Source organism: Diaphorina citri, unplaced genomic scaffold (genome assembly GCF_000475195.1).
Source record: "Diaphorina citri unplaced genomic scaffold, Diaci psyllid genome assembly version 1.1 scaffold573, whole genome shotgun sequence".
In the NCBI taxonomy this organism is placed as follows: Eukaryota; Metazoa; Arthropoda; class Insecta; order Hemiptera; family Psyllidae; genus Diaphorina; species Diaphorina citri.
Window position 1 is genome coordinate 137,867 of NW_007378007.1, and position 12,872 is coordinate 150,738.

General features: G+C 34.3%; 1 protein-coding gene across 1 annotated transcript in view; it reads right to left on the reverse strand.

Annotated features, from left to right (window-relative positions):
• Positions 1-11,068, reverse strand: part of LOC103510207 (serine-rich adhesin for platelets-like) — a 65,573-nt gene extending 54,505 nt beyond the window's left edge. Inside the window, exons 1-2 of the mRNA XM_026824323.1 lie at positions 11,045-11,068; positions 10,718-10,853 (exon numbers count right to left, since the gene is read on the reverse strand). Of these exons, the coding sequence (XP_026680124.1) occupies positions 10,718-10,853; positions 11,045-11,068 (160 nt within the window). The remainder of the gene's footprint in view (positions 1-10,717; positions 10,854-11,044) is intronic.
• Between the last annotated feature and the right edge of the window lie 1,804 nt (positions 11,069-12,872).

The following is a 12,872-nucleotide window of genomic DNA, read 5'->3' on the forward strand; positions in this document are numbered from 1 at the left end:
GTAGTAGAGGTAGTGGTGGGTTTTGGAGTTGTTTTCTTTATAGTTGTCTTTGCCGCTGGTTTTTTCGTAGTTTTTGGTTTCTGTGTTGTTGCTTTTGTTGTAGGCATTACAGTTGTTGAAGTCGTTGTTGTGCTAGGAGTCGTTAAAGGTACAGGTGGAACTATTATAGGTTCTTCTGTTGTTGTAGTTGTAGGTTCTGGGGTTGTAGTAGTTGTTGTGGTGGTAGGTTTGGGGGTAGTTTTCTTTGAACTTTTTGGTTTACTTGCTGGCTTTTTAGTTGTTTTCGGTTTATTTGTTGTTGTAGTAGTTGGTTTTGGTGTTGTGGTTGTTGTAGTAGTTGTGGTAGTGGGCTCTGGAGTTGTAGTGGGTTCTTGCGTTGTCGTTGTTGGTTCTGGAGTAGTTGTAGTTGTTGTGGTGGTTGTAGTTGTGGTAGAAGTGGTTGTTTGTTTAGGAGCAGTTTGCTTTGCACTCTTTGGTTTACTAGTAGGTTTACTGGTTGTCTTACTCGTTGTTTTTGGTTTGGTTGTTGTCGGCTTTCGAGTTGTGGTTGTAGGTTTTGGAGTTGTAGTGGTTGTTGTCGTGGTCTAATATGTAATATGTATCTGTCTGGGACTTTAGGATAAAGTTCGCCGCGGGCGGAAATCAAACCCGAGACCAAGCGCTTACAAGGCAGGCGCACGCGCTTTTTTCAAAGCTAATTAGGTGGGCAATTTATGTTTTTGAACTGTTCGTCACCTTTAGTGTATGGCGCCACAAGAGTGTCCACAAATAGTCGACGGCCATCGATCGACGAGGTAAATCTATGTTATCGAGGAAGTGTGGACGGTTCAGTCGACATCGATTAACAGCCTTTATTATGTGCTAGTACATTACCTAAATCAGTTGTCGTGGTAGTTGTAGGTTCTGGTGTTGTAGTGGGTTCTTCTGTAGTTGTTGTAGTAGGTTCTGGTGTGGTTGTTGTAGTAGTAGTTGTTGTTGTTGTTGTGGTGGTAGTGGTAGGTTTGAGAATGCAACAGATATAATATTATACCGAGATAATTAAAAGACAGGGAAAGGAAGGCAGACGGCATCTCAAAAGGAAGGCAGATCTCGAAAGGAAGGCAAAACATGGAGTACTGCAGGAAACCAGCCTTATGGCTGTTAACCAATGATGATGGATTAGGTACGCGGATAATTGGATAATATATAACGATAACAAAAGTTCATTGTTTGGTAATTCAGTATTCAACATTGGCTCTTGTCATTCAATATCTTGGTCTGACCTAAATGGTTATTAAATCCGGAGTTGGCCATTGAACTTCTCCAATATCAAGTTTAAATTATGCGTTGTAACTTGTAAACTTCAAAGTTTATAAATCTACCTAATTTACCATGTTGAATCATTTCTAGAATACAAGAATGCAACAGATATAATATTATACCGAGATAATTAAAAGACAGGGAAAGGAAGGCAGACGGCATCTCAAAAGGAAGGCAGATCTCGAAAGGAAGGCAAAACATGGAGTACTGCAGCAAACCAGCCTTATGGCTGTTAACCAATGATGATGGATTAGGTACGCGGATAATTGGATAATGTAACGATAACAAAAGTTAATTCTTTGGTAATTCAGTATTCAACATTGGCTCTTGTCATTCAATACCTTGGTCTGACCTAAATGGTTATTAAATCCGGAGTTGGCCATTGAATTTCTCCAATATGTATCAAGTTTAAAATATGGGTTACAAACTGCAAATTCCAATACCTACAAACTACAATACCTATATTAGAAGCAGTAAAAAAGTTGAAGCAAATCCATGGAAAAATTGGGCCCTTGGCCGGATTTAAATCTTCGCCAAAGAGGGCTTCAATCGAGGAAGCTACTTACGCGGTCCGAGAGGCGGTCAGCATTGGAGGTTTGATCACTGGAGGCATCAACATCCGTTAGAGAATTGGTTTCAGAGCCATCAGCATCACTGGACTCATCTGATGGAGTGGCCTCTGAGGACGAGTCCAAATCGTTAGAGTCCACCTGTGAAGTCCAAGATAATGGGGCTGTAAGATCTGTTCTAAAGCTAATCACGTATGTATAATAATTGTATATTCGTAAGCGCTGTAAATGCCATGCTGGGATTTGTATAGAACTATAGACTATACTTCTTTGGAGAAGGACCTACAAACCATTCATACTATTGTGCCATTTATCTACACTAGACTGCGAGAGTGAATGGACTTTTTAGCCTTAATAGTGCAGAATAAAAAGGGTAGGTACTTATGAAGGTGATATCTTAACTACCTAATCTCTTTCATTGGTTGTGACGACTTTTAAAACTAAGATATAGAATTAGAATTGAAATACACCTTGTTTATCCTGCTGGGATAGGATTGGAAAGTCCCTTTAGTCCCCACAGTCTAACCAAGGTCATACAATATTTGAGCATAATTTTTATTCTCTTTACAAAATAGAAATCCTGCGACATCACACATTTATGGATTCCCCTCAACACTTTGCTTTCATTGATATATTCATTGATATTGAAGTATTCATTGATATATATTCATTGATATTCATTGACAATTTTCCCTATGCCTATATTTTCCCTCACTTGATTTCTCTTACGCCTCGTAATTGCATTAAGTTTGCCTTTTGCATACTCACATTGCCTTGTTGATGTTAAGAGATAATGCAATATGTATGTTGGAAATTGAAACACGCTCTTGCATGACTTAGTACCAATTACAGACAGAAAAAGATACTAGACAAGATGGATTGATTTCTTGAAGTTAATCTTTTATTACCCTCTCATCTCCTCTTCACTCTATCTCTCAATAAGGAAAGCATTGCAAAAGGAAAATAACAAGGAAATGAAGATATTAGAGTGAAAAATATAGCTGAAATAATAGAAGACGAAAAGAAAACAGGATAAGCCCAATTTCCTTCATAATGTTACTCATAATATATTTCCTTGGTGCTTGGTTTTTCTAATTACTAGTTAGCTTTTATTACGACTTTTTTCTTGGAAGGAACATTTGTAATCTTATTACGCTTATCTTCAACAGATGCACCCGTTTAATTACTTTCCATGGGTTTTAATATAATTTTGAGAATTTTAATCTCACTCAAATCACATTAGGGTTTCAATTCTGAGAGGAATCCTCTGAATTCATCTCTAATTATTCTTGTAAAACGAAAGGTTCTAACATTTAAATACCTCGACTGTTTTTTTCTTTTCATTTTTCTGTCTGTCGGTTTGGTCAACACCTGACTCCTGAAAGGAAAAGTTTGCCGATTTTGGTGGAATTCGGCAAAAATTTCCAACATAGGTTCGGCGGAAATTTTCTCATTAAATTTTGAGACAGATCGAGCCTTTGAGGGGCTTGATCTGAACGGACAGTTTGAAATGGACTTTAGATAGGTAGGTAACCACGAGGAATATTTCTGGGTGGTTAAGACACTATAAGAAGAATAGCCCTTGACAAATGAGGGCGATTAAATCTAAAACCAACGTTTACGTTGAAGTCTGATATAATAAAATAGTGGTTGGAAAAGCTAGGCCACTAGATAAATGAGAGAGAGAGGAGAAAGAGAGAGGAGAGAGAGAGAGAAAGAGGAGAGAGAGAGAAAGCAACTGATTGGGACCGAGGGTAGTTGAAATAATTGAAATTCCGTATAAAACAATGAGAAAAGGGGCAAAATTTAGACACAAAAGAACAAAATGTAGACACAAAAGATAATAAATACCCGATTTTGAACTGATTCTGGGGTTGAAACTGTTCTACTGTACGTGCTTTTTTTGTAATGCAACATTTATTTTGAATTCACAAGTCAGACAAAGGGAAAAAAGACCCGAGTAAAATATCATCAGTATTTCAAATTTTCTTTCGAATAATAAATATGAACCAAAAAAGAACAACTTAGATATTAAGTAAATTTCGCTCCGAGTAATTTTTACAAAGGGGAAAAAGACCCGAGTAAAATATCATCAGTATTTCAAATTTTCTTTCGAATAATAAATATGAACCAAAAAAGAACAACTTATTAAGTAAATTTCGCTCAGAGTAATTTTCTCATGATATTAATTATTCTGTTTCAAATTGTTTTTTCTTTCGTTTCCCTGCGAGCTGCTTTAATAATGTCGAGTTGTTAATTGAATTTATGTGAATACAATTATCATTGGAACAAAGTAAACAAAGGAGAAAAGAAAAAAATATAAAGTAATTAAAGTTTTTATATCTCAACATTTTTGTAATTCAAATTCTAGGAGAAATGCTGATTTCTTTTTTTGTTTCGTCTTGAGAAATGGAAATGCACAGAAGAAAAAATGAGGGGGATTAGGAAAACTTATCAGATATGCAAATTCAGATTCTGTCATGGGTAATGTAAGTAATGGAGCAGTAGAAAGTGTAAGTAATGGGGTAATATAAAGTGAAAAGAACACACCTTATCCTATATGTCTCTTGGGAAATTTCTATTTTATCATAACATCTAGCTTATAATATCTTCTATGACTCTACGTTAAAAAGCACCTAATGGTCCTAATATAATGATTCGTACCAGATTTCTATTAGATTTTCCCCCTATTATTACCTATTTAGTTTAGATCTTGAACGGAAGCTACTAAGAATAATAGCTGTAACTGTGGAAGTGTGGATACTAATCCAAAATAATTCCAAATAATTATGTAGTTCACTTTGGCGAAATTGTAGGTACAATAGCTATTTTCTATTTTAGGGAGTTCAATTTAAGGTCACATGTTTCAGTCATTTCAGCATAAACTATATCTACGTGCAGGTATAACATTTGTATGTACGACAGTTAGGTATGTATTTTTCATTTCTTCTACACCGAATACTTTCAGCATACCTCCATGTATTATGTCTACCTATACCCTACATGTTGGGTACTTAATTTATTAGGTAATAAAAAATAAATGTAAAAACTTCGTGATTTTAATCCTCTTATAGAACACAGAAACTTTTTAGCCTTTTCACCATGAATTATTTGCGTGTGTGCTTTTGTTTTTATTATGGAGGGTTTGATGATGCCGTTTATTTCATTCCTTAATTCCCAGCCGTTTCTGAGATATAAGCGTGGTTCGCAAATCACGAACCACCCTGTATATATACCCCTAGGCATTATAAAACTTACCTTTTGATCACAAGTTTGCTTTGATACTTGAATATACCTAGATATATGTAAACATAAGTATCCTCCTAAATCATACCCATAATATCATTAATCATTAGCATAACAAGGCTAGCTTAGCCTTTATAGATACATAATAATATTATAGGGTACCTACATATTATAGTGTATTATAATAGTATATGTAGGCAATCAGTAGAAATAAAACCAATGCAAACAATTCAAAACTACATTATCTACTGACACCCAATGAACCAGATTATACCAGGAAAATAATTAATGAAATGCATCAAGTTGAATTATTTACAGTAATTTATGTACAGAGATTTTATGTACAACATGGACTCCCGGTAAGATTATTTACAGGTAAAATAAAATGAATAATTCATTATAAACTAGACACCAAACGAATAATTGACCCCAAAAACCATTTTATTAAAAAGTAGGTACAAACTACCTTATACCTACCTTGGTAAAAATTAAAATAATTACCACATCTACTATACCTAAGTACCTAGGTACGGTACAGCTTGTAGACTACTTTTTTTCAGAGATCTAATTCATCATTCAATCATTCTTCATTGATATCTAATTAATACAGTACCTCGTTATCAGATTGTGAATATTGATAGTACCTACCTAAGCAAATAATATAAATTCCTTAATATACTTGATAATAAGATTCAGCCTATATTTACATAAAGAACTTAATCTAATCATGAACCCACAAATCTAATCAGACTACCTATATTTACACGATTTAGCTTTATTTAATTGATTTAATATTACATCACTTCTTTCTACCTATACAGTTTTATTAACACTGAACTATGCTCTAGCTAGCACTACCAAACATAGGTAACTAATCGACCCGTTTTCACTAAAGTTTCTTATTAAATTTATTTTTAATCGTCGCCCATAAGGCTTTATGGGGGAAAAAGGAACTTTTAAACTTGAGCTCGTAAATTTCAAAGTACCTACTCTTGAACTTGCTCCCAAACTTTCATTATGTTTTTGAATCATGATTAGAAATCCGGTAGAAATTAATCCAATATTCATAAACTTGAAATTTTATAACTTCCAACTTTATAACAGCTAATCAATAGTAATCATCTATATTGGTACCCTTTGCTGTTCTATGCATGGGTACCATAGGTACAACGGAGATTATTTTTTATGAACGCCTAGAATATTTACTTATGCAATGTGCAAGGTCTTAGAGTGAAACTATGCTGGATGGGTTAAAATGGCCTACCTTGTTAATTAATGAATAATTTATAATTTAACTGTTTAAAATTTTAAAAACCTAGGTGGGTAAAATCATGAGAGAATATAACGTAAAATAACTATGAATTCTATACCTACTGAAGTTTAAAAAAAGGAAAAAAAAAACATTGAACTAGGTAACTACCTATTTTGAAACTCTTTTCGATTGACTGGAAGGGTTTCAATGTTTCAAACTAGTTTTAATTGAATAAAAGTTTACTTACTTGAGATGGCAAAGCGGTAGATTGTATAGAAGAAGCAGTTGTATGCACAGCAGAAGTAGTAGGAGTTGTAGTTGTTTCAAACTAGTTTTAATTCAATAAAAGTTTACTTACTTGAGATGGCAAAGCGGTAGATTGTATAGAAGAAGCAGTTGTATACACAGGAGAAGTAGTAGGAGTAGTAGTAGTTGTAGTTGAAGATGAGAAGGGCATTCCATTATTAGCTATATTTACAGCTCTGAAAATAGTATTCCTTGAGATAATATCGTTGAGGATTATTTCATCATCAGGACTATTTTCTGTAATGTTAGTAGTTTCAGGGATGATTGTACCATTGGGATATTTGCGCACTATGGTACCATTCGGATACAAGCCATATATTACAAAAGCCAACTCGGTGGTGGTTGTAGTTTTTGGTTTAGTTGTTGTGGTTAATAGGTTATTGAGAAGGGGATAATGAACGCAAGTAGGTATACCTAAATAATGCCTAATGCCTACTTAGGAACCATATAATTTGACTTGAATCAAGTTGTACCTACATACAAATACTTGGTACATAACTACAGACTACAATGGAAAGAGTCTTTGAATGTACTCCTAGACTCGTACCTTATGTACAATTATGTACAGAAAAACAAGAGAAACCGAAGGATCTTATTAAATTTATTTTTAATCGTCGCCCATAAGGCTTTATGGGGGAAAAAGGAACTTTTAAACTTGAGCTCGTAAATTTCAAAGTAGGTAGGTACTCTTGAACTTGCTTCCAAACTTTCATTATGTTTTTGAATAATGATCAGAAATCCGGTAGAAATTAATCCAATATTCATAAACTTGAAATTTTATAACTTCCAACTTTATAACAGCTAATCAATAGTAATCAAGTAATCATCTATTTTGGTACCCTTTGCTGTTCTATGAATAGGTACCAAGGTACCATAGGTACAACGGAGATTATTTTTTATGAACGCCTAGAATATTTACCTATGCAATGTGCAAGGTCTTGGAGTCAAACTTTGGTAGATGGGTTAAAATGGCCTACCTTGTAATAATAATTGATAATTTACCTGTTTAAATACTTAGATAGGTAAAATCATGAGAGAATATAAAATGCTTAAGAGTTCTACTGAAGTTGAAAAAAAAAACTATTGAAAAAAGTACCTCTTTTGAAACTTTTTCCGATTGACTGGAAGGATTCAATGTTTCAAACTAGTTTTAATTCAATAAAAGTTTACTTACTTGAGATGGCAAAGCGGTAGATTGTATAGAAGAAGCAGTTGTATACACAGCAGAAGTAGTAGGAGTAGTAGTTGTAGTGAATAGCAAAGCTGTGTTCTTTCTGAAGACTTTAATTGCAAATGCATTAATTACTTGCAAAATAATTATGACAAAATCATTCGTTATCTAGGCCGACACTTTGCATGCCTCTTTGATGTCTCTGTAAAAGACATGAAGTAGGTAGTATAGGAACATAGTAGTTTGACGAGTGAAATAAAATTTACCTTGTTTATTCTGCTCAGATAGAACTGAAAAGTTCCTTCGCTTTATAATTTATTATTCTATTGTGATTTAAAATATTTAAATGTGTTTTATTGTGCAATTAGTAAATTTTTTTAGTGTGCTTGTATATATTGTCAATACATAGGAACCTTTCCTACGAAAAACTATTACAAATACTACGGACCGCAAATTGTCAATATTTTTACAATAGCAAAGCTGTGTTCTTTCTGAAGACTTTAATTGCAAATGCATTAATTACTTGCAAAATAATTATGACAAAATCATTCGTTATCTTGGCCGACACTTTGCATGCCTCTTTGATGTCTGTGTAAAAGACATGAAGTAGGAACACAGTAGTTTGACGAGTAGAATAGAATTTACCTTGTTTATCCTGCTGAGAGAGGACTGAGAAGTTCCTTCGCTTTATACTTTAATATTTTATTGTGATTTAAATGTGTTTTATTGTGCAATTAGTAGATTTTTTTAGTGTGCTCGTACATATTGTCAATACATTACATAGGAACCTTTCCTACGAAAAACTATGACAAATACGGTCCGCAAAATGTCAATATTTTTTTAATATCTATTGACACTGACGGGAATATTGACAGTGCGGAATTTCAGAGCAGAAAGAAAGAATCAATAAAATTTATTGATGGACTGCTCAAAGTTTGGGTTGCCAAAACGACACAGCATACTTCTCTGGGTAGGTATCTTGAACAATCCCATCAAAGCTGATAACAGTCACACCATCAAATCTACCATTGAAGAGGTCGCTCAAACTTGATGTGGGTATCCTAAACATACGCTACCCATATGATAATGCTCCATGTATATCTGCTTGTATATGATAATTATCTGATAGGTAGCTTTAACATGAAGTGTACCTGTCTGTGTTATTACTCTTACTACATCGTTGCTATCTTGAGATTTATTAGAACTGGTTTCCAACTGATGGGTGCGAAATTGACTGGTCCAGTTGGTTTCTTGGAGGCAGTAAGCTCTTGGCAGCAGTTGATATTTATTCTGTCTGGTTAAAGATCACTGGCTTTTTGGACACTTTTGGTTGAAAATGTCTAGTAGACGTTAATTTCTTAGAGCGGTTTCTATGTACTTCTTTATTCCGGATGGAGCCTAGCCAACTTTTAGGCAGAGGCGTGAGTCGTAGTTGAGGCTTTGACAGTTTGAATGATTATGGTGGTTACCTATTGCAGCATGTAGACCTTGCAGTTCTTCCTACAAAAGAGTGTTCTATTTGGAGCATTTATATGTAGGTTCTTTGTTTCTGGAGCAACTTTCATTTGGTCACTTAAATTAGGGACTCTTTGATTCAGGAATAACCTTTTTTTGCTAACTAGATATGCTGGCAAACATAACTATCATTAGAACTCTAGTTCAAAAGCAATATACATTTAGATAGCATTTAATCCAAAATCCAAGAAGAACTTTACTAAAGAGTCAACATTGAAGTGAATGGCGAAATGGTATATTTTTGGCTCAGATCTTGATAGTCCCATATCCTATATCTCCCTTTACTGCTTCCCTATTTTAACATACAACTCGAAGCAAAAAGTAATCTAATCATATCTCAGAGTATGATTACAATATGGTTCAATTGGTTCATTCTCAGATAGGTTTGGTAGATAGCTATACAGTTGTATTTGTGTTGGATGGGTTGACAGATACTTTGTCTTGCTCAGTTGTGGAGAACAATCGTTCTATTGGCAGTTCTGTGCTTTGGCTATTTCTGTTTTTCCGAGCCCTTCCGAAGTTTTTTCGTCTTCTTGGAGGCATTTCAACTTCTTCCGTTACTTCATAGATGTGAGGTTCTTGAGGTTGGTGGAGTAGCTTTTGTTCTAAATTGTATTTTACCTCAGGTTTTCCACTTGAAAGTTTTCAACCTGCTTGTGCATGGCCTACTTTTTGAAAGAAAGCTTAGAGCAAAAAATTAATAATTTATCAGAGATATTTGAAAATATGAAGAATGTCTTTCTACCAGCAAAACTTGACTTTGTTACAAAGTAGGAATAGCCCAACGAGTGGAATACTCTGGCACGTTTGGTTCACCACTTGGTTGTTGTCCTTCCGATATTTTCGGTTCTGTTGTTGAAGAACCCTCTGGTAAGTATTCTCTTCCTCTGAATTCTCTTTGAGAGAAAGGTTTTGGTGTTTCGCTTTGTATGTCTGCTTCGTTTGGGACTATTGGTCTGGGTGTGAACTGGGATCCTTGTGGTGGTAGTTTCCTGACCAAAGGTGTTCTACTAGGGAAAGGCCTGGCTGGTGCACTGGGACCTGATGTATTCACCGAACTCAAAGACAAAGTGTTTTCCAAAGAGTTGAAGTTCCTCACAGACTTTCTCTCGTTTTCTCTATTTCTTGGAGAGTTTCGAAAGCCTGGAGTCTTTCTTGGAGACTCAGCTGAATCATTGACTTCTGATGATGAGGTTGAGTCTGAATTTTGTCTTGACTCATTGGAACTTTCGTTCTGTGAACAGATAATGAAAATTTGGTGTTAAAAAATGGTAAATTTACAGTAAGGAGATAGATTTTGCTTGCCAACTTAAATTCTGAAAGGTATCCATCCATCTCTACTGTACGAGACTGATATAGGTAACTTTCTCTCGTTTTCTCTATTTCTTGGAGAGTTTCGAAAGCCTGGAGTCTTTCTTGGAGACTCAGCTGAATCATTGACTTCTGATGACGAGGTTGAGTCTGAATTTTGTCTTGACTCATTGGAACTTTCATTCTGTGGACAGATAATGAAAATTTGGTGTTGAAAAAATGGTAAATTTACAGTAAGGAGATAGATTTTGCTTGCCAACTTCTAAATTCTGAAAGGTATCTATCCATCTTTACTTTAAGAGACTGATATAAGTAAAGGTGTTTTTCATATCTACATATTATTATAAACTACCTATCTATATCTACATATTTTACTAGGAACACCTGAGCACCTCCCATTGATAGTATGTTAATGGGTAAAAAGACATAGGTACATAATTATTATTGCCTCTTTAAATAGATCAGAACAGAAACCTTGGATGGAAACCGTTTCTCTGTAATGATGACAGATTAAATCACTTCATTACGGCTAAAAATAAAACTATCTCTAGTCTCCAGGACTCTCTTTGTTGTACAATGATTGCCTATATTACATTTTTCCTTAGTTGTACAGTGATTATCTACAAAAGGCATAGCCCCAGGGCATTTTACAACTGTGCAACTTTCATCTGGCCTAGGCAATTTCAAGAACTTGATGTGTACCTAACTAACAACTAGCAATGACTAATGAATAGTAATCAATTGTTCAATTATCCTCGAGTTTATCAATTTTTAGTCTAACTGAATTAAACAGACAAGTTTTAGATATTACTTATCAGTAGAATACTTGAGTAATTTATACCTGAATAATCATGTTGGTAAGTTTGTATCAATTTGGTTTTTTATCAATTTGTAGAACTAAATTAGCTATATGGATGGATTAAGTTCATTAAGTACAAATAGATAGTCTGGTAGTTCTAGTACTTATAATTATGTTCTGCAGTTTGTTAGACATACAAGCGTGAGAAAGTCTGTATCAGTTTCTTTGTGCCATTATATCACAACTTTGGTGCTCACTGCAGCATTGTAGGATTTTCCAAATACCTCAATAATCCAGCACCCAATGTTTACTACCATGCTAGCACCAAAATAAAATCTTATGCTCCTCTTCGCGTTCAATTTACCAAGGTTTATAGAATATACATATATTTTATTATACGTACAGAGAGCGGGAAAAGAGAAAAGTAAACTTGTAACTCTCGTCATGTTTACTGACCTGGATAGAATTACTTTACTAATCCGGGAGTGTGAAAATACTCTGCATTCCACTCAAGATAATCCTGACGGTTATTAAATTGAGAAAAAAGTGGTTTCCTGTACAAGGATTTGGTTTTACTTTTTTTTTAATTTCTGTAACTTTAAACTTTGAAATTCATCTGGGTTTCCCTGACTTGGAGGTTCTCAAACTTTGACACTTTCTCAAGGTGTGTACCTACTTTACGTGCAATATTAGATATTGATCATATTCTATCTTTAGGAAATTTAAGTGGGTACTTATTCCTGGATATATTTTATGATTAGTATTAGTTTGTAAATTATGCATAATATTTTTGTAAAAAATGAGCATGATAAATAAATAAAAAAAATAAATTAAATTGTATGCAATGATTGTATTTTACCTCAGGTTTTCCACTTGAAAGTTTTCAACCTGCTTGTGCATGGCCTACTTTTTGAAAGAAAGCTTAGAGCAAAAAAGTAATAATTTATCAGAGGTATTTGAAAATATGAAGAATGTGTCTTTCTACCAGCAAAACTTGACTTTGTTACAAAGTAGGAATAGCCCAACTTATCTTGGAGGATCTTCTACTGACTAAGCTTGTAGCTACTTATCTAAATGAAATCAGTTTAAACTTTAAAACCAATTTATTTTAGACTTAGAAACGCTAGAATTTCAAGATTTTAAGTGCTTGGACTACCTTAGAAAATTAATTTATTATCTTAAAAACCTAATAAAAAGTGTTTTCACATTACTCTCAATTAGGTACGATCTATGGTTCTATGGTAAAATAATTCAGTAGGTACTGAAAACAACAGTAATTTCATAGAGAAAATTTGCTGAATAGTTCTTACTGGTAGTAGCATTGACAAGTCGTGCAGGATACCAGAGCGCGTGGCATACTGATTTCAGCAAGTTGACCGTGCACGCTCTATAAATTTCACCTGG